The following is a 22,953-nucleotide window of genomic DNA, read 5'->3' as shown; positions in this document are numbered from 1 at the left end:
TTTGGTGCCTCTGGGACCCCAATATGCAAAGATTTTTAGATTGTTAGATTTCGTCCAAACTTCCACACCTGACACTATAGTTACACAGGTAACAGTAAAACCATGATGACAAAAATGATTATCGTACTTTCTCTAATGGGCTTATGTCTTGTAAATTAAATAATGGTATTGATGCAGTTTAACTATTATTACTATTAACATTTTGCTGGAGAGGGCTTTCAAAGGACCCCTGGAGGTCCCCAGGACCCCAAGTTGAGAAACCACTGGACTAGCGAGAAAGTTTATACTTAAAATACGGGTCATGAATATCTATACGGGAGAGACGCTAATCTCAGTTCTGGAGATGATTGACAGTCATTATGGATAAAACTATAGAAAAAAACCATACTAATAATTACTAACAAATATGCCGTGTCCCAGGTTTGTAGATGTGAAAAAAAAAAGATAGATTTCTGAGTTTGTTCCCCCGTTGAAATACTTTTACAGGCATAAGTACCTAAAATGAATAAATAAAAGTGAAAATCCTGGGGAAATAAACAGCAGATGAACAACCTTCACCTGGGGACGAATAGCATACGCATTTCAACATTTGGTCTTTGGGAATTATTATGGTTAAAGTGAAGAGCCTGTTTTTTTTCCCCGTCTCCCATAAAGCATGATGATAATGACTCTCCGTATCAGCCACCCAACGTAAACAGCTGTTGTTCTGTAAGCACATTTGGCTCTTTGCTCGTCCCTCCACGCTCCAGATTGCTCCCCAGCCTGATGCAGAGGAAAGAAAAACCCATCAAACATTGATGAACGCCGATGTCGCCGTGGTGATGTGCATCCCTGTCCCAGCAGTGATTTCCAGCACCGGCTCTTCTGCTCGGGCTTTCACCCTCCGACACACACGAAATACCCACGGTAAACACCACTGTGTTAATGGAAAAGCTTGCGCGATTACTCTTTTAAGACAGTTCATTTAGACAAAGTACAGGTTTTGAAACACACAACAGTGTTGCATATACACACATACACAAGGGGCTTATTATAACGCTATGTCATCTGCGTGTGTGTGTGTGTGTGTGTGTGTATGTGATGCAGATAGATAGATAGATAGATAGATAGATAGATAGATAGATAGATAGATAGATAGATAGATAGATAGATAGATAGATAGATAGATAGATAGATAGATAGATAGATAGAGGGATCGATGGATAGATAGATAGATGGATAGATAGATAGATAGATAGATAGATAGATAGATAGATAGATAGATAGATAGATAGATAGATAGATAGATAGATAAAACCATAAACCTAAACAATACCTAAAAATGAGCGAAATAAACAATAAAATAACCAAAACAAATAAACAAGAAACAACAAATATTTATAATATACACAAAACCTATTATCAAGCAATAACAGAGTCCCCGAATACACACACACATACACACACACGCACAGACCTCCACACTCACACACACACACACACACACACACGACCACAGCCCTGGCAAAGACATTCCGTCACGACCCAAGACCGCAATGGAAAATGGCCCAAGTGACCGTTCCCCTTGGCACGGCGAGGTTAGAAGGTATTCCTCACACGTAGCCGCGCCTCTTCATCCTCCTTTTCCCCTCTGCGGAGCGAAATGAAGGGAAAGAATCAGTCGCCCACACCATGTTGATCCATCCATCACACGCTGTGATTAGACACAGATCACGGTGTGTGAGTGTAAATATATTTTTCCCTGGGTAAAAATGCAAACGAAAAACAAAGGGGACATCGCTCTGCCGGTCGCCATCCGCCATATCGGTGCTCTATCAAAGTGTTTCGTTGTTTTTAGTGTCTTTACGCTCCGGACTCGATCGCAGAGTGAGGAAGATCTACGCTCCTCAGATAAGCGCCGAGGCATTCATCATATCCAAGGCGATACCAGCGACACAAAGGCTCCTTTATTCCAAACGCAGGAATTACAAAACACACAGAGGGAAAGACAAAGAGAGGTTTTGGGGGGGAAAGCAAGAGAGTTAGAGAGTTAGAGAGAGAGAGAGAGCGAAAGGGAAAAGAGAAGGGAGAGGGGGGAGGTTTTGGACCCCTTTTAACGCACTCCCAAGAGTGATTTGACATCCCACGGATCTGAGGATTAGGAATGAGTGTGAGGGCCCCGCGGGGCCGTCTCTAAGCCGGCTGAATCTGAGAGGCGATATGGCCGCTATTAGATAAGCAAATGTGTGTAAATAAATAAGATATGACGCCAAGGGGACGGCGAGTGGCTACATTTTGCACAAAGGAAGACGGCGTGTGGAAGCACTTTGAGGAGGCCTCTGTGATCCGCTGCTCCATGCTTCACTTCTGAGCAAGCCGTTTTTTTCAAGGGAAAAGGCTGATTTTTTTTCTTGTGTCTTTCATTTATTTATTTCTTCTCCGGAGGGGGGTGTTGTTCAAACGGGGTCCGCTGGGATTTCCCCCAAACATCCTCGCTCCTCTCGTTCTGCTCCACCTGTCACTTTCCCCAAAGGTAAATAAAAACATTGGGTGTGGTTTAGGAGTGAATGGTTGACGTATGACAGCTGAATATTTTGGACTGGAGCATTTTGGTTTCTCGCTTATACAGTATATACCAATAAAGCATCCCACTGCACATGCACACACACACACACACACACGCACACGCACGCACACACGCACGTACACACACAAACGTGATCTGGCTTCCTCGGGTGGGAGCTGGGTAATGCGTGTGAGAGGGAGCCGCGCATCGTTTTAATGTGCAACAATAACACAACAGTACTGCAGAGGTTTTTCTACTACAAACACGTGCCTCCATTACATGGCTCCACTAATCCAAACATGCAAATCCATGTCCAAAATGCGCCTTTTGTGTATAATCCTGACACAATTTCCATGGGATTAGGAATTAGAATGGGAGGCAAAAAAGACTGGTATAATGGACTTGATGGAAAATCAAAGTCATCCCAGTGTTCAATTTGTTGTTCATTGACCCCACCACGCTGCTGTGCAGGTTAGATTTACATTCCTGGGCGGGACTGCGGATGAGGAAAGATGAATGGAATTTATTTGACAGGTTTTCTTTTTTCTAAATTATAGATTTTTTTTATATGCTGCCATGTGTGATGTGGGTCATTCAAGGATCTAAAATGCTGTGTCTGTGAGGAGGGTTAAAGACTGTGACTTCAGTCCACCTTTGCACTACCAAAAAAAGAGACAAGAAAGGATAGGTTTTATATGGCCGGAATGTTGGAACCATTACAATGGAATAATCAGAAACCACCATCATGGGAGGATGGTACAAATTGATGTTTTTATTTATTTTTATGTTTTTTATTATTTGTTTTTTTATATATGTATCTTATATACAGTATATATACATATTTAAATAAATAACTTATAAAATAGTTTTTTTTAATATATGTTATATTTTTTTTTATATAGGCCTACACTAAAACAAGATATGTACAGTATATGTATACATATAAATTATTTTTTTTAAATAATGCTTGTTTAATTATAGAACATTTATCTAGTAGAGTGACTGTTCAGAATCGGAATATACATTTACGGAGATTTTTCTCAACATGCTATGACCTGTAGCATGTTTATGATACTCTCACGACTTCTGAATAAACAGAAACACTCTGAGTAAAATATAACGCCCACAAAGCTCATGGAAAACATGCTTTTCTTTCCGCAAAGAACTCACTGTGAGATAGACTGGGAAAAAAATAAGTCAATATATCATGCTTGATTGTACCTTAAAATAAATAAAAGCACGAGCATGAATAATCAAGTAACTTTAATTCTAAACATGCCGCCTCCAAACTTGAAACACATAATATACTGCATCATTGTGTCATTCTAAGGTAAATTAGTGCTAAAAGAAACACGTGTTAGGATGATCTTCTGTCGTGCTGGAGGCTGCAAAACATACAATTTCCACAGCACATTAGGGAATTGTACATATTTGAATAAGTTTAGAAAACTTTAAGTTATTGTGCTAAATTTATCCGTGGAAGTATCTTTAATTTGTGTAATTTGTTTTTCCCATCCTTGCGTTGGCCCTTTTTCATTGGTGCCCAGGGACCAATTCCAGAGATCCACGCTGTGATCAGGAAAAGGACAGGAGAGCGTTTGGCATATATATTTTTAATTGCAGTCCTTTTTTTATGTTGGAGGAGACCCATGTGAACACATGCAAAATCCACACAGAAAGGCCCCTAATCAGGAGATAAGCAATTTGAGCACGGTGCCAACAGCTCCCCAGGTGGGAATCAAACCCAGGACCTTCATGCTGTGAGGCGGCAGTACAAGCACTGCACCACCGTGTCACAGCTGAATAAAACAAAGAAACTGACAAAGTTAAATATTCAAACATTTGGTCTAGGATTAGAAAGGAAAGTGTAGTTTCCAAGAATGAGTTTCCAATTTTATAACCTCCGTCTATTTGGCTTAAAATGAGATATGGAGACATAAGGAATGCTCTTGTTCAGGTTTTCTCCTCGAAAGTTAGGAATAATAGTAATCCCCGTGGTGAATGGCTTTTGTTGACGTAACCTGGGATGTTTTCCAGAGGTCAGAGCATGGGGTCAGAGGTCAGGGTGTAGGATGAGATAGAGAGCCACGGCCCTGGTTGACCGGTTCGGGATAAGGTGCCCACAGACTGCATGGCTTTCAAAGCTCCGACATCGCTGGGGTGTTCACACAGCACGATACTTTTTCGGAAATGTTTTTGTCTTGCAGACGTAGCGGCGTTCAAACCAGACCATGCCTCCCGGACGAGGGTGTTCACACCACCATTCCCGACACTGCACTACTAATACTATTACTTCTACTACTACATGATCCTACACCTGGCGAGTGGAGACAGCGAAAACACATGCGAGACCCACCCACGTGCACATTAACTCTGCCTTGGATGCAAGGCATACAAAATACCCTATGTTGTAGCCAAGCCTAAAAAGGTTATGAATAAATAAATACATTAATAAATTAATAAATAAATTAATTTATTTATTAATCAATTAATTCATAAATTAAATAGTTAATAATAATTAAAAAAGATATATATATATATAATATTAATAAATAAATACATAAACAAACAAACAAACAAACAAACAAACAAATAAATAAATAAATAAATAAATAAATAAATAAATAAATAAATAAATAAATAGATAAATCAGTACATTTATGAATGAAGTACTGAGCTGAAGTGCAACAGTATTCCTTTATTTTAATATACTGTACATTAAATGGATTTCATATACGCTTCCATATTACTCCTCCTCCCTTGGTTTCGTCCTGCGCTCTTATTGGCTCGTTTGCCGCTGTTTTCGTCGCCGTGCTCTCGATGCTGTTTGAAACTACACGACCTTGTGTCGCCGACGTCCCGGTGCTCTCTGAAGCTTCACAATCTTGTGTCGCAGACGTCTCAATGCCATTCGAAACGACACCGTCACTGTCACTGCTGTCCGATAATATTTGAGACGACACGCTCTTTGTCGCCGTCGTCCCGATATTTTCAAGCACATCAGAAAACATCGGGGGGTCGGGGGACGGCTCAAAAAGCCATGTGGGACATCTCCCAGCGTGTCGTTCGAACCGCTCAAACTTAACGAGCGGCCGTGACGGGAGCGGGCTGCGAGGAGGCGCGGGCGTGGAGCTTTTTGTCCGGTTCTCAGAAATGTATCTGTGACGGCCAGATCCGGGCAAATGTGTAGTCTGAACGAGACAAAACAGTCCTTTCCTCAAGCTGTGGCGAGCGCACTTGCTTGCAGATGACAGCATGTTTATGTGCGGATCTCACCGGCCACAATGTGACCGATGTCTGTGTCGTTGCCTGTGATAATTATAAATAAAAATAAAAATACTTATTCACTCAGATTCCAAGCGAAGTGGATCGTGTGGGAGGAAAAACGGACGCTCTTTTCCTCGATTTACGGTAGGAAGCCGTGCACACCGTTTCCTGATCTGCATTTTCAATTTCAAGCTCTATTGCACCCACTGTCTAGCTCAGTAGTAAGAGAGTAGTAGTCATGGACAGAGGAGAAGTAATTAACAAACTCATAGCTCTCCATACTCTCTGTCTGCTCTTAAAGGACTATACCGCCGTAATACTCTGACAAATGGATTTAATGGAGAGTAGCCTTCTAAACTGTATTTTAACCTCCTGAATTTCTCCCCAGGGATTAATAAAGTGCTATATTATCGTATCATGAGTGCTATTCACGCTGCCATTCGTGTTGAAGAGGTGTGGAATGGCAATACAGCATGTACGACCCTAAAGCGTTGGTGATTCACTCTTGTGGAAAGACAAGCGGAAAAATTCCTCTACAGTATATCTGTAACTAGAAGCTGTTTGAATTCATACCAAAATCAAATCTGATCCATTCATAGCGTCCCATTGGTCAACACCTCCAAACCGGCCAAATCTCTGGCTGGCTCTGATTGGACGTAACAGATATTGAAAGGCTGTGTCTCTTTCAAAGTGCAGAAGATACGATATCCATGTTGACTGCGTTATCTTTATTTACATTTCTCACTTAAAACCTTGTTGGCCGCTGCTCCGAGACCAACTCTCATTTGCCAATTGTCACTTCTTTGGGCTCAGGCGAACACAACTTTCTTTATTCGTTTCTTCTACACATGGGAGGGGGGGGAGGTCCTTGCCCTAATCTATGCAGATAGTGCCGCATTGGCAAGTTCTGCGGGACACGAGGCTCTGACCCCCAACTTCCCGGACAACAAACATCGGATGGGATCAAAGGATTGGAGGTGGCCTGAGGGATCACCTGACCTGAATTCAATTAGTGCCTGATAGGAGGATCACAGGGGGGAGTAGGAGGCGCTGCCATGGCCCCGCACTGCCTGGAAAAAAACAGAGGGATGCAGTGGACGGAAAGAAGACAGAGTAAAGAGACGGACTTGCGGTCTCCGATGTGTGCGTGCGTTTCTTTACACTTTCGCTCTCTCTCGCGCTCTCTCTCTGTCTCAAAGTCGATTCAATTTCAAGAGGCTTTATTAACATGGGAAACATGCAATTGATGAAAAATATAATGTAAAACAGAAATGTTTAAATGTTGCTGTTATATATATATATGTATATATACATACAGTATATATACTGTATAAGTGAGGAAGACCTAAAATAAAAAATTGAAATGCTAAAATTTGCTGCCAAAATAATTTACTGTATATTTATTTACAGATAAGTGAAGATAACTTTAAAGAAATACACAAAATGTAGCTAAATGTTGCATTGATATACAGATGAGCGACGATAATCTAAAAAATAAAAATAGAACATTTTAAACAGTGCTGTTAATTTTTCCGAACTCTCTCTCTCTCTCTCTTCCCCTCTCGTCCCTTTCTTTCGTCTGCAGGGCAATGGGACTTAAATGAGGCACTGCAGAACAGACATTACACACATTCTCATGCCAAATCACGGCTTGAACCGTTCAAGCGGCTCTCCAGCGCTTCCTCTCGGCTGACCACACGTTAACGGAATAAAGTCTATTGAGCCCCTTGATGGCAAGGTGCTGTAATTGTACGCCGTGGACGCACTGAATGGGTGTGTTTTAAAAGGCTACTAACCAAAAAAACATCAACTACAAGGTGAAGGTCACTTGAGTCCGTTTAAAAGTGGAAAACCGTGAGATTGTCCGAATTTCCCACCCAACATTCTGGTTTGCCCGTGTTACTCTAAGACGGTCACTTTTTCATCCTTCTACTGATGGATTTTCTGTTTTTGTTTATGAACGTTTATCCATCGAGAGTTTAGTGACCACAGCTGCCTAGGCCGCTTTATCAAATTCACCGTGGCCACCTCACGCTTCTGGACATGTGCCCGATCTTTGCATTTTTGCCGGGAAAGGTGGCGGACCCTGCCACGAACAATGTAAACAGCGTACAGAGCAGCACATGCGGAATGCAAATACATTCAATGTCTGTTTCTCTATGAATTGCGATAAATATCCAAAGATTTTTTCGTTGGACAAAATAATCGTATGGATTACCACTTTAAAGTGATAATGCATAATAATGCGTGGAGCAACATTTTTCCCTGCTGATAGTGGGAGCTGCATGCGTGGAACGAGAGGAGTTCCTGACGTCACAGCTTCCCAAATCCGAGCCTCGGTGTGGGAAACGGAGAGCCGCCGCTGTTCCACGGACGCAAGAGCAGGAGGAGGAGTACAGCGAGGCGATCCGATGACAACCCTGACGATTAATCCTGAAGGATATGGAGCAATAAGCACGACGACCGGCGGATTACCCGTGCACGCTCCCCAGTTAATTATTTCAATTAGTTTTGTTTGTGCGTGAGCGAGATGCTGGGAAATAAGGTTAAAAAGTGTTCGTGGGATTGATCCGAGAGAAGTTTGGAGCGGCAGCTGGTCTGGGTGAGTGGCACTAAACGACACTACACAGAAAAACAACACGAAAGAGTGAGAGAACTTCATACTTTATCATTCTAAAGTGTGGCTGCATCGCAAACACACTCCCAATTAAAAAAAAAAAATTAAAAAAATATATATAAACAACAAAACAAGCAAAGCCGTTATGCAGTAGCCGGCGTGTGCGCGTAGCGCGTTCTCTGGGAGACAGCGCCATCAGTCGCACGCTCTCCCGCACTCCCACGCACCTCCCGCGGGCAGGAGGGGGCCGCGGAGCCGCTCGCATCCCGGAGAACGGCGGCGGGAGTTCCGGCTCTTTGGAGGGAACCCGATCTTATGGCTCCGTCAGTTTGCGAGAGTCGTTCAAAAGCAAGGCCCGCCCTTCTTCACTTTTACGCGCGGTGCCAATCTGCGTGTTGGCAAACGACACCAGTGAAAACGTGAAAATGTATGATTCTCTACCGGAGTATGTTTTTTTTATTTCGTTGATATTTATTTATTTGGATAATATTTCAATTTCACAGTATTTTCCCTTAAATAAGTACGATAGTGAGTTTTTTTTTGTTTTTGTTTTTGTTGTAAGCAGTTTGAGGAGACTGCAACCTCAACATATAACACGTGTCTGCCTGTGATACAATACAATACAATACAACTACAATTAAAAAACAACGGCTCATCTGCGACACCCGGCTCCCTCCCCGCCTACAAAGAGAGCCGTTCAAAAGAACCGGATCGCTCGCGAACGACCCCCAACCAGGAGGTGGAGAAGCGGGATCAGACGCAGCAACGACGGACGGACTCGGCCGCTTCCCACCGTCTCATTCGGCTGCACCGCCTTTAATACGGACGCGCAACTTGTCCAGCGGGTCCAGCAAATAGAGATCCACCCCCAGCCCCCCCCCCCCCATCCACCCACCCACCCCCACCCGGTTTCTTTCTCTGGGTGGAACCTCAAAATGTGCTACTATCACTATTAGAGTGAAAAGAAAGAGTAATAATAACTGTGTTTTATGGGCCAAATAAACATACAAGGAACTCGACTCGGGTTGTCAGTGGCTCTGCGGAACAAACCGTCTACCGGGGGGGGGGATAAAAAAAGTGAAAGGAAAGTTTGACAAATAAAAAGCACCAAGGGGGGGGGGGGGGGGGGTGGCTATAATAAACGGTATTGATAACGTGAGTGCGACGCGGCATGTCCAAGAGAGGCAATGGAAGAGTTTGAAAATAGTCGTAGTGGAGGAATAAATACAGAATAGTTGCAATAATATCCAGTAGCTATGAAAATAAAAAATATGATAATGATAATAATAAGAATAATAATAATAAGAATAATAAATATTATATACAATTAGTTTTTTTTGACACGTCGTGCCGACGTGTCAAAAAAACCTAAATGTATATAATATTTATTATTATTATTATTATTATTATTATTATTATTATCATAATAAGCCGTAGTGCGTGAGTGAACCTGTTCAGGGTTTGCAAAATAAATATCATCCACGTGGGACGCGTTGTGGGGGAGAAAGGGGGAGAAAAAAGTAAAGGCCGCTGCCGGGTTGGAAGTAGATCCGGCCGGTGCGCAGCGCCGCGCGTAGTGATACCGCAGCGCCAGTCCCGGCCGTGTGGCGGGGGTCCGGCGGAGAGCGGAGGCGGCGGCGGCGGGCGGGGCGGGCGGGGGGGGGGGCGGGGGGCGGTGAGCTCAGAGCGCGGCGCCGAGCCGGAGAGTCCGCGCACTGCCATGCCGAGGTCCGGACCCCCCCTGAAAACTCCTTGAAACCCCCCCCTCCCCACCTCCCTCTCTCCCCAATCCACGACGCGAATGATAGAAGAGGTATGTAAAAGCGTTGTTTTTTATTTTTTATTTTTTAATGTTGTTTTAATTTTGCGCGATTGCGGGAGGTGCACGGGTGGGAATCGGGCGAGAGAAAAGTTGGGACAGCCGCAGCTCGCTTTGTGAGGCTCCTCCTGCCTTTATCTCCCGGAGAAGTTCGGCGCCTGGGAGGGTTTTTGATTTTTTTTGTGAGTCTTTTAAGTTGTTATTTTCCGGTTTTCGGACGAGTATCTTGTGAATAAGGCGGGTTTCCCCCCCCCCTTTTAGTGCTTTTCTTCTTCCTCTTTTTGTGTGTGCGTGTGCGTAACAGTCTCTGCATCTGCTCTCCGCGCTGCGTGGAGCCAGTGAAGTGAACTGGTTTTGTTGGGGGGATGGGGATCGACGTGGAAATGAGTCTGGAAAAGATTTTTTGGGGGGGGGGGGGGTTTGGTTTTTTTTTTTCCGCTCGTTTTTTTCGGGGGGGAAATCAAATCAGAAATCAATCGTCACAGGTCGGAGTGTGTAAACGATGGAAAGTTGGAGGAAGACGCTTCTGCTGTTAGATTCGATTGCGTACGTTATTCGTGGCCGGAGGGAAATTGCGGCGTCGGAGCAGAAAGGCACCAGAACAAATGGGAGCTCACGGTTAATTCATCAAGATGAATTTAAAAAATAAAAAGTGTCAAAACTTTCTGTTTTTTCCCCCCTATTTTGGTATTTTTAAAATTTGTTCTAAATGGCATCACCTCAAATAAATAATAATGAATTTATAAACCTGTAAATCTATGTTTACCTTCGAAATATAAAGCAAGAAATTGTGTATAATAATGTATATTGCTGTTATAATAATAATAATTATTATTATTATTACTATTTGTACTTAGCAAGGTGCCTCTGAGTTTCATCTAAAGCCACAAGTAGTGATTTCACATTTCAAAGTGATTCATAAGCGGATTGTTTGAATGTTCTGCTGCTTGAGGGTGGATTCTGTCACTCATTAACCCCAACCCTAATACATAACCGATTGGCAGTAGCCGTCTGGTTGATCCGCCAAAAGTAAATAATGTTGCCTTTCATGCACAGTGCTCATGTGCAGACATGATGCCGACTTGTTTTATCCCTCTCGCCTCTCTCAGACACAGCCCAAATTGCTGAATACGGGATTTTTAACGAATTTCCCCTGTCGTTTTTATTTTTTACATTCCATCGTAATCCATACAGAATCTTGTTACCGATTTAGTCCAACTATCAGTCTGAAAGTCAGACTCACGTATAAACTGTGTAATAGGCTGCAAAATGAAAATGTGTTTTCGGATGAATGTGTTTTTTTTATTCTACATCAATTATTATTTTACACAAATGCATTATGCAGTTTTTTTAAACATTGTGGTCAACCTTAATATGGTACAAAATAAGGATTTTGTAGACATGATATCAACAGAGACCAACATCATGTCATACATTTATCATAGAATGCCATGTGCAGTCTAATTAACCAGTTGTATATGTGTTGGTTCACAGTATTTGACTTAAATATTTTCGCGAATGGCTGTATTTTCATAAATATGAAAGAATCCAAATAGATCCACATTCTGTCCATTTTGAGGCACGAGAAACTCAGAAAGAACAGCAAATAATGGTTACAACCCATAATCCCCTTTCATTAAAGTGTATACATATATAACATAATAATGCTTATAATTTTGTTTTTGTTTCCAGGTGGTTCTGTGAATATCACGGTACGAAAATGGGGAAACGCTTGATTTCGCTGCTCATCCTGCTCCTGCAGCTCCTCGGTGGCTGCACAGGGAACCATCGGGTGGCCAGAGCACCCACAATGCAATTCACCTACTCTGTTTACAACACTACCATATATGAGAACTCTGCTGCTAAGACTTATCTAGAAAGCCACGCCAAGATGGGCATCTACATCGCAGAGCCTGGCTGGGAGATACGGTACAAAATAGTTGCTGGGGACAATGAGAACCTGTTCAAAGCAGAGGATTACCTGCTGGGAGATTTTAGCTTCTTGCGAATAAGGACCAAAGGAGGCAGCACCGCCATTCTGAACCGAGAGGTCAAAGACCACTACATGCTGACTGTGAAAGCTGTAGAAAGAGGTACTAATGTAGAGGCTCGCACAAGGGTCAAGGTTCAGGTACTAGACACCAACGATTTGAGGCCTCTATTCTCGCCAACTTCTTACAGCATATCTTTGCCAGAAAACACCGCCATTCGCACAAGTGTGGCCAAGGTCACGGCCACGGATGCAGACATCGGTACTAACGGAGAATACTACTACAGTTTTACAGAGTGGACGGACATGTTTGCTGTCCATCCTACAAGTGGAGTGGTGACGTTGACTGGCAAACTAGATTTCTCGGAGACCATGCTGTACGAATTGGAGATCCTTGCAGTCGACAGGGGAATGAAGCTGTACGGGAGCAGTGGCTTTAGTAGCATGGCAAAACTGGCAATTAGAGTGGAGCAGGCCAATGAACACGCACCCTTAATCACCGCTGTCACCTTAGCCCCGTCAGACAGTGACCGTGATCCTACCTATGCTATTGTGACAGTGGAGGACAATGATCAGGGTCCAAATGGGGAGATTGCATCATTGAGCGTTGTGGCAGGCGACCCCCTACAGCAGTTCAAAGCCGTGCGAACCAGTCCAGGAAGCAAGGAATATAAAATCAAAGCAGTCAAGGAGGTAGACTGGGACAGCCAGCCTTTTGGATATAACCTTACTTTACAAGCTAAGGATAAAGGAAGCCCTCCACAGTTTTCATCTGCCAAATTAATTCACGTCAGTTCTCCACAGTTTAAGATGGGCCCTTACAAATTTGAAAAAACAATCTACAGGGCCAATCTCAGCGAATTTGCTCCCCTTCATACCCCTGTCGTGATGGTAACAGCTTTGCCGAAGTATTCACAGCTAAAGTATTCATTTAAACATAATTCCGAAAGGAATCGATTTTATATTAATCCAGACACTGGATTAATCACCACAACAGGACCCATTAATGCTGATTATGCCCCAAGATATGAGCTCGAGGTTATCACCACTGACAAGAAGGCAGCGACTAAAGTCATCATAGATGTGATTGATGTGAACAACAATGCGCCCGAGTTCCAGCAGACTTCTTACAAGGCCACAGTTGATGAGAACGTACCTGTAGGGACCAGCGTGCTCCAGGTCAAAGCCACTGACCTCGACCGAGGGGAGAACGGATACGTGACCTACAGCATTACCAATGTCACCCCACAACCATTTGTCATCGAATACTTCTCCGGCGTCATCAGCACCTTGGAGGTACTGGACTATGAGCTGATGCCAAGGATTTACAATCTCAAAGTCAGGGCATCAGACTGGGGATCCCCTTTCCGCAGGGAGGTGGAGGCATCGGTCACCATAACATTAAATAACCTGAATGACAATAAGCCGCTGTTTGAAAATATTGACTGTGAAGTCACTGTGCCCAGAGACCACGGCGTTGGAGAGCAGATAACCACGGTGTCCGCCATCGATGCCGATGAACTACAGCTGGTACGGTACAATATTAAGGCCGGAAATGACCTTGATCTGTTTGAGCTGAACCCAAACTCAGGCGTTCTTTCATTGAAGCATACGCTGAGTGACGGGGAGGCATCTAAAGTGTCATTTCATAGTTTACAAATCACTGCCAGTGATGGCGAACACGAGACTCAATCGATGTTCATGAATATAAGTGTTATCACGGCACGCAAGCCTGTCCAATTAAAATGTGTAGACACTGGTGTTGCTACGATGCTGGCAGAGAAGCTGCTGCAAGGCAGCAAGATTCACATCCAGACAGAGCCAGAGGACAACTTCATGGACATTCACTCGGTCAACCGCATTACCCCACAGTTTGTGGATTCTTTTCCGAGCGTCATCGAGGTCAAAGAGGATCTTCCGGTCGGGGCCCGGATTGTCCATTTAAGTGCTACAGATACAGACAGCGGCTTCAATGGGAAACTAGTGTATGTTATTTCAGGAGGAGACACAGAGAGTCGCTTCATAGTAGAAATGGAAAGTGGTTGGCTGTTGGTTAATGCTCCTCTTGATAGGGAAACAACAGACCACTATACGCTCAACATCACAGTCTATGACCTTGGCATACCGCAGAAGTCCTCGTCACGCCTCTTAGACGTCAAAATCCCAGATGCTAATGACAATAGTCCTCAATTTTTGCAAGATTCCTATTCAGTCGAAATCAGCGAGAATACACCGATAGGATCAGAAATTATCCAGGTGGATTCAACAGATAAGGACCTGGAGGCAAATGGAATTGTCAAGTATTCAATCTTGGCCGGCACAGATCATTTTGCCATCAATGAGGGCACTGGTGTGGTGACTGTTCAAAAGGCATTAGATCGCGAGACCTATCCAGTTTATTATTTGAAAATTGCAGCTCGGGACCAGGCGGTTACTGAGCCTCAGCTTGTATCCACAGTGTTGCTGAAGATCGTCTTGGATGATGTGAATGACAATCCGCCGAGGTTTGTTCCTCCAAATTACCGGGTGAAGGTGAGGGAGGACCTCCCTGTCGGCACGGTGATAATGTGGCTCGAAGCTCATGACCCTGATGTCGGACCATCCAGCCAGGTACGCTACAGCCTTATCGACAACGCAGATGGGAATTTCGAGGTGGACAAACTCAGCGGCGCTGTGCGCATCTCGAAAAATCTAGATTATGAGAAAAGGCAGGTTTACAACCTCACAGCAAAGGCCAAAGACAAAGGGAAGCCGATGTCTTTGTCCTCCACCTGTTTCATCGAGGTGGACGTGGTGGATATCAACGAGAATCTCCATCGGCCGCGGTTCCCATCGTTTGTGGATAAAGGATTTATAAAAGAGGACGCAGCAATCGGGACTTCCGTGATGAAAGTGTCAGCTGAAGATGAAGACAGTGGCAGAGATGGAGAAATTCGATACTCCATTCGGGATGGATCTGGCCTGGGAATATTCACCGTTGATGAGGACACTGGTGAGTTTCCCCCTTCTATTCCTCTGTGTAATTATCATATAGCTGCGAGTGAAGTCATTGTTTATTATTCCAGACCTTTAAAAGGGAAGCGCCTGTTTGAAGTAATTAGCATGAGAAGAATACCCTATCTAGAATTTTTCCACTCGTGTGTGTGTGTGTGTGTGTGTGTGTGTGTGTGTGTGTGTGTGTGTGTGTGTGTGTGTGTGTGTGTGTGTGTGTGTGTGTGTATCTTTGTGTGTTTGTGTGTGCACACTCACATGCCCGCTTATTTGAGGTAAGGAGTAGCTTCCGGTGGGACTGTTCAGGTTCCTGATTCCATTCATTTTTCTCCAGGGAAAGAATTAATGGCTGGAGCAGATGGGCCAGCTGTCTCTTAGACCTGCACTAGACATTCCTGACTAGTTGTTAAGGGAACTAAAACTATCTACCTTTTTTTTTTAGCTTCCGTCTCTGTCTACTTGTGCATCTGCTGTGCAACATTTTTTTTTTAATGGCCTTTAAAGTTTTATGTTTACAGCACAGACTACTTTTTTTTTCCCCAGAATTTGCCTGTTTTGTTGTTATGAAATGTTACAGAAAATCAAGTCAAGATAATCTTGATAGAGTCACTCAAACACCTGTGCCAGGGGGTTTCTGTGGCAGTCTGGCATTCCAACAGTTCCTGCCACAAGAATTTAGAAATCGCCATGTTTGAACTGGTTGTAGACCTGGCTGTCGCCTTCCATTTAAAATAGAGTAATTACAATCTTGGGGCGACTTAAGTTTTTAAGTAGCTTATGAGTTTTCTGGCTTTTTTTTTCAAATTGAATTCTGTTCCTCAATATACATATTTTATACCTAAATGAGGCAGTGAAACTTTATGCATAATACATGAGGGTTTTGGCACGTGCAACCTCAAAGGTTCATATCTCCATAAGAAAGTTTGAAATGTAATTTAGCCCACTGACTTTTGCCAGTGGAATAGAGGAATAGGCCCATGTGCTTGGTTTAAAGTTAATTAAAAATCAGATGGATATGCATTATTTAGGGAAGTTGATAGGAAGTTTCCTCAGCGGACCTGTAGGGAAAGGAATCTTCTCTTGGATGTTAAATTTAGCATGAGGGGATAAGCCATTCGGATGTATCTCCCCTCCAAGATAATGTGCTGGCTTAGTATCCAGTCCTGCGTAGTCCTTCAGGGGAGCTAGTTTAATTGTTGATTTTTGTTGTTGTTAGTTTCTTTGTTCTGAACAGAGCAGCTCAGACATCCATTTGGAATTAAGAATTTGTGATGGATATTATCTTTCATGCCGGCGCCATACTTGCCTGTGTTGCGTTCTTCAGCTTTCTTTTGTAATTTACTCCAAAATCCCCTCACTGAATTGACTTCTACTGTTGAGATGTTAAGATGGATTGTATTCTGCCCTAGTGGACAAGTAGTTTGATACAGCTTGGTGTGTCCTGTGTACATTTTGACATGCATTAGCCTACTTTTTAAGCAGGCGTTTTAAAGGACAGTCACATGGTGCCTGGCTCGACTCTCTAGCTTTATGACCTAAAACCTAACTTTATATAGGCCTAACTTATACCTCTTTCTGTATAGGCCAAACTAATACCACACTCTTTACATGCCTAATACCTCACTCTACAGGCTTAATACCTCACGCTATATAGGTCTAATTGGATTTATCAAGGGGTAGGATTGTGCAATTTTTCAGGATTGGGTTCCATTATTATGGGTCATCTTTGGTTGTAAGAACATAAATAAAATAAAGGGATGTCTTTGCCAAATTAAAGGTGAGGTTTGTTGAGCATGTGGAGTCACCATATAGGCCTACATTTTAGGATATTTTGTTGCTAAAAGGAAAACCTAAGCATGGGTTCACACCCCAATTTATTTTTCAGTTTACATGCTGCAGCTGCATGTTGTGACTCTTGACCAAAATGTTATAAAATGGGTTAAAAATGGAAAAATAAATGAAACATTGGTATATGGGGGGGAAGCCAGAAGCCACACACACCCACATCTCTAAAATGTTTTTTTTGGATTGGGAAAGGGTGAGGAAAGAGGAAACTTCTTTGCATGCTTTACTTGACGCCTATAATCCTGAGCATTTGTTGATGTGTTTAGCTCTGATGTTTCAGCCAATACACTGGCACAAATAGCATGCACTTAGCCAGGGCTGATTTGATTTGTTTTCTGCAGTGCTGTTTGCGGTACCACTGCTACGGAAATAACCGTCCATTTGCTCTTTGGCGCACGTTGCTGAAATGGGGTCCTGGGAATAGATCGTTGCATGCAAGATGGTTTTATATAGACCCCCAAAAATATTAAGTTGCATGACATGTTAATAACTATCCTCCTTTTTTCATGCAAAACAACTGGAGGTGCAATATAACTGACCACCTTGTTTGGGATGAATTATTTTCATTTGGTGCCATGTGGTGCCATTTTTTTTTTTATTCGTGAAATGTAATTTATAAATAACCTTAGGAAGACTGAATTAATGTGAAGAAAGAACTCAGGTTTATTTATTTATAGTTTTATAGAAAAGTAGTTTTATCAAATACATTATTATTCTGAAGGCAGGTTTCTGTTGATTTACAAAGTATGACAAAATAATTGTGTTCCCCAAAATGGATGAATGATCATGATAAATAAACGTGATCACAATATTGAGCAAAATAATCATGATTATCATTTTAGCCATAATCGTGCAGCCTTAGTTATACGTCAGCTTAATAGTGAAAATGTGACATACAATAATGTATCAAAACTTTATTCCAGTAACCAAACAAAATTCTTTGTAGTTTGTGTTTTATCTGATACTTTACAGAAAGAAGAAACACAAGTCAAGACAGACAAGAGCTGTGATAACACCAACCCTGGTCACACTTGGTCTGATAACACTTTCGGAAGGTTTATGCTTGCCCCGAGCGTGAGGGCGCGAGGGAGCGCATGACGCAAATGACATCACCGGGTGGGGGCACCTCTGAGATTTTGTGACTTGGTGCCAGGGGCGTTCCCTGGAAATGCATTGGAAATTATAGGAGATCAGCGTTTTACAGTTTTATTTCTGATATGTTGGACAACAATGATTCACAGCACAAGTCAGATGTGAAATTAAGTGCCAGCCAATTACTTTTTGATGCAGAGACTAAAAAGTATACGCGAACAGCTCATTCAGGTTTGGTGGTTTTATTGTAAATTAACAGGGTTGTTGTTAAGTTCAGTTTACAAATAAAAGGTTTTTATTGGTATTTATGTGCAGTTTATTTTTAGAGTCTTGCAATGAGGAAGAGTAGTTACACATTGTGACTCTGTTCCATAGTTCAGTGAGTTCCTTTGTAATAAAATGCCAAGTAGGACATTACTTCAACCCCTCTCTCCTGTCTCTGCATGGAATGGGCGGACGGAACTGCTCTTTTTTTGCGCTTTTGTCGGTTTATTAATCACCATGAACAGCAATTCCTCCTCGGCACAAACAAGCTGTTCGTGCAGCCGTGTTTGCTGTCTGTGCTCTTCTTCGTTTACTACGACCAACGTCACGCGGTGCTTTCTCTCTACTGCCACCCGGGGTTTCTAAAAATACTGCAATGGGGAATGTGCCGGCTATAGATGCCCTTCTCTCTCCGCACGGGCAGTGTGGCGCCGTGCCCCGCCCGCCCACGCGAAGGTATAACAAGGGCTTAAGCCTGTGTCTCTGTCTCTCTCTGACACTCACATGTAAAGTATATTCTCACCACACAGACACTAAGAATCTCAAATAGTCCTGTTTTTCCTCTCATTGTTAACAATGGTAAATTAAAATTTGCATCTTTACATTTAAAAGTAGCTCTCCACAGACAGCCAGATATAGTCGCGCGGGAGGGTGTGCGGCACGCACAGGGGCGGGGCAGCTCGGGTGGAACAAGGATTTTCAGCGAATGCAATCATGGAAGAGCTTATGATCCCCTATATGGGATCCTTTTGGTTTTAAACTGGACGCATCTGGCAAGCCGAAGGGCGTAAATTAAGTCTAGTTCATTTGCCATATATGCTGGTACGGTGTTGCATGTCGCGGGTGCACGTGGGGGTGGGTCTTGAAAATCAAACCCATGCAGGACTCAACAGGCTGGCTGTGGTGTGTGTGTGGAAAGTGGCTGCGCACAATGCCTGAAATGTTGTGTAGCACACAAACACAATGTTAGTCCAGTAGTAAGGCAACCAACCATCACACACTGCTGTTAACATCCTGGACAATGGCTGACTGCAGCAAATGTTTGAAAGTTTGGCTTAGCTTCACTAAATTAGAATTTATTTTATACTAATATTTTTACATTATTTATTTAAATTTGGTTTGGTTTGGTTTTTAATTGTTTTTGTTGATCATTTGTTATCAGAAAGGGTAATATTAACTTTATAAATTAAGGGAAATAGAAACCTTCCTGTCACAATTGACAGTTTACTAATTATAGCCTAAATGTGCCAAGAATAATGATATTATTGGGTTTTTTTCTATGCAGACGCACTCCCCTACAAAATCACCCCAATCATTCTAGAATGATTTTTTTCCAATATCGTGCAGCTCTAATATCGACATTACTATTTAGTTGTATGGAAAGCCATTTACAGATTTGGATGAGTAAATGTATGCTGCATGGCTTTACATGAAAATAAAGGACATTATTGGCATTGCACATTAGGTTTGAACAATTCATGGATTTCATATCTCAATTTGTAGGGGCACAATATTCAGAGTTTGAATTATCTCAAAAGGCACAGCGCCCAGCACACAAACTGGAGTTTGAAATTGTTTTGAATGCCAACATTGGCTGAATGGGTGTTCATCATACTGAGACACATCATTATACCTAAAGCAGGCAACATTTCACCTACCTGGAATAAAAAAAAAGGCTTCCCACATTTTTGGGCGAAAAAAAAAAAGAAAGATCGGCCAGGTTTAAAATCTGAGCTGCCCAGATATGTAATTCCAAGCTGCTCTCTCTGTTCTTTTGTCTGTTTGTTGTGCTGGCAAAATGGAAGCCCTGGGGGTGTGCACCACCTGCATTTAGTTACTAGGAAGCCCAGGCCTGCAACCCTGAGGAGAGTGGAGTGGACTTGGAAATGATCTGTTCTGTGTGCTCAGACACTACCGTTGGTTTGATTTAGTTTATTAAGGCTCCAACACACTTTGGAGATTCCACGGTAACGTTAGCAATAATTTGCAAAGTCACACATGCCATGCAATGCAATTTCCTTTTTTGATAAGAGACTCATGAAAAAGGGAGAAAAACAACTTACAAACTTGTTTTCAAAATGTTCACATATGACACCTGAGTGACCACTGCAGTTGTAGTTGTCGTTCCTTTGCTTTAGACTCCTAAAAGCAGTCTATGGTAAGTAAAACTCTTAATAGGTAGATTTGACTCACTGCAAGCCTAGTTTAAATATACCCATGTCAGGCTCTTCTTAAAACCACATCACCTCGATGACTACAAACCATTTCCTTCTAATATTCTATCTGATGTCATACGTATATATGAAATAATTATAAATATATCTTTCTATCTTATTATACTACAACTATTTCGTTGTTGAGATGAAGCATTCTCAAGTAGTAGGTAGAATTCAGACAATGATGTGAGAATATTGTTTCGTTTTTACCTAAAAAGAGAAATACCAGCAGTTCGAGCATCTAAAAGACTCCTTAAGTTGTGGAGGGATGGTGTTTGCCGAGGACATACTTGAAAACAAGGACAGCAGGGAAGCTATCTTGTTGAACACGGATGACCTTTTTTTGCATGGAGAGAATGCCTCAGAGCCTCCGGGTTTAAGTGCCTGAGCCGTCGGATTCTCAGCTTTCTCTCAGACTTTGTAAAGTCGAGGGAGGGTGTGAGGATCCTGCTCTCCTTTGTTTTGAAAGAACTGGAAAAGGCAGGATGTTGATTTGACAGTAGATTTTTATTTCAGATTCTGCTGTGTATGTAGAGTGAGGGAACACAGATGCTCGTTAGATAATGTATTCCATGCCCTTTCTCACTGCATAATGTATGCATTGCCCTTTGACTGGAGCTTGTTCGCGTCTACACTTTGTAAGAAATCTTTTGTCGTGACAATTGAAACAGCTTGATGCAGAGGGACAAAGTTCTTAGTGTGTGTGTGTATTTTTTAAACGTGTTAATAACCGTTAATCCTTTCCTTTTTTTCCACATTGTCCCTCCTTTGAGGTAAGTTGACCCCATGATAGATGAAAGATAAGACGAGTGTCTAGTTCTTATAGCTATAGCCATAGATTTCCATATCTAACTTTCTGCATTTAAGGTTCATAACATTCTTACAAGTTTAAATATTTTCTACATCTTTTTTTTTTCTTCATAAAACACCCCTTGAGATCAGGACTGAAGTGTGACTGCAAATGACTCCCGACTAATTTGTGCTCGGGCACTGTTGCCGTGGCGATCGCAGCAGGAATGTGCGGCCGGGCCGAGGTTGACTGCAGTACGCTAAATGAAAAGCACACTTTCCCCAGTTAAAAAGTTTGTTGTTCTCTCAGCCCATTAAGTCTTTTGAAACCCTGTAAAGGTCTCCTCGTGCAGATGGCGTGTTTCATTAAGTGTAAATTCTTGTTGTGATATTGTTGTTGTGACAATCGGGAGGTGACCCGTAGCGATGCTCTTCAATTGGGTCCTGTGTATGGTGGGTCCATGAGAGTGATTTAAACCCACTTAGTGTGTAATGTGATTCCTTCAGTGTTCTCGCTAAGAAATATCGCCCTTTGGTAGTCCTCTGTGTCAACAATTGGAAATGGTTGTCCTCAACAGTACAACCAAAACCTTCTAGTTGCACACTCAGGTAAACAAAAAGAAAGAATCAGCCAAATTGTCTTTTGCAATTAGAATTAAACTTAAGTCTTACAGGTCTTGGTAAAACTTATACTTTTGCATTTGATCCTTCATAAAATCGTTTAGTGAAAAGACATTATCATACGTTTTTATCATTGGAATTACGATAATAAAGTTATGATAATGACTCTTCCTGGAAGTCCTGGTCGCTGAAAAGCTTCACAAACATGCATCTGGTGACTTCTTTGGCAATGTTTTATTTCCCCCAGTTTGTTTGTGTGTGTGTGTCTTAAAATTGCATTAGTGGTAAACTGACATTGTTTATTTTTTAGATTTCATTGTCTCAACTGTGGTTTCATTTGCTTCAGTGAGAGTCCATGTTGTTCACATTTTGAAACCTTTTTTGGAAAATAAATCTACCTCATAGTTTGGCTGATATCACAATGTTTTCCTTGAAAATTGTATTGAAGTATTGGATTCAATTCAATAGAATCATAGTCCCACAGGTAAGCAATAGTTTTTTTTTCCTGGAGCAATATGGAATGATTCATCATAGCAATAACAATGACTCTTACACTAGAAAGTAGAGTGGGCGATTTAGTACCGAACACAAAAATACCCTTATAGTTGAAATCACCAACAACATTTTTCAAAATATTATGAAATTGTTTTGTGAACATAAGACAACAACGGCTATAATATTAACATTATTTAGTACACATATCCCTTATGGATTGTTTTCTGATGTTTGCAATGCTGAAAACGACGCCTTATAGCTTTTGGTTTCTAAATGAAACATGGTGGCGAAAGTGGAAGTAGTTTAAAGGTGGATAAATCAAAAGAGCTTTCAGGAAGATTTTTGAGATGTCACGACATTATTTGGAGGCAATATTCAAGTACTGTGTTGAAAAATCCACAT

The 22,953-nt window shown here is 42.2% G+C and overlaps 1 protein-coding gene across 2 annotated transcripts in view; it reads left to right on the top strand.

The window, feature by feature from the left end:
- Positions 1-11,968: 11,968 nt before the first annotated feature.
- Positions 11,969-22,953, top strand: part of fat1a (FAT atypical cadherin 1a) — a gene marked incomplete at its 5' end in the record, with an annotated part of 90,013 nt that continues 79,028 nt past the window's right edge. For both annotated transcript variants that reach the window (XM_079999222.1, XM_079999221.1), the window contains one exon: positions 11,969-15,230. In XM_079999222.1, the coding sequence (XP_079855348.1) occupies positions 11,969-15,230 (3,262 nt within the window). The remainder of the gene's footprint in view (positions 15,231-22,953) is intronic.

The sequence above is a fragment of the Zeus faber genome (assembly GCF_960531495.2).
Source record: "Zeus faber genome assembly, chromosome: 4".
NCBI classification, from domain to species: domain Eukaryota; kingdom Metazoa; phylum Chordata; class Actinopteri; order Zeiformes; family Zeidae; genus Zeus; species Zeus faber.
This window is presented reverse-complemented; position numbering and strand designations above follow the sequence as displayed.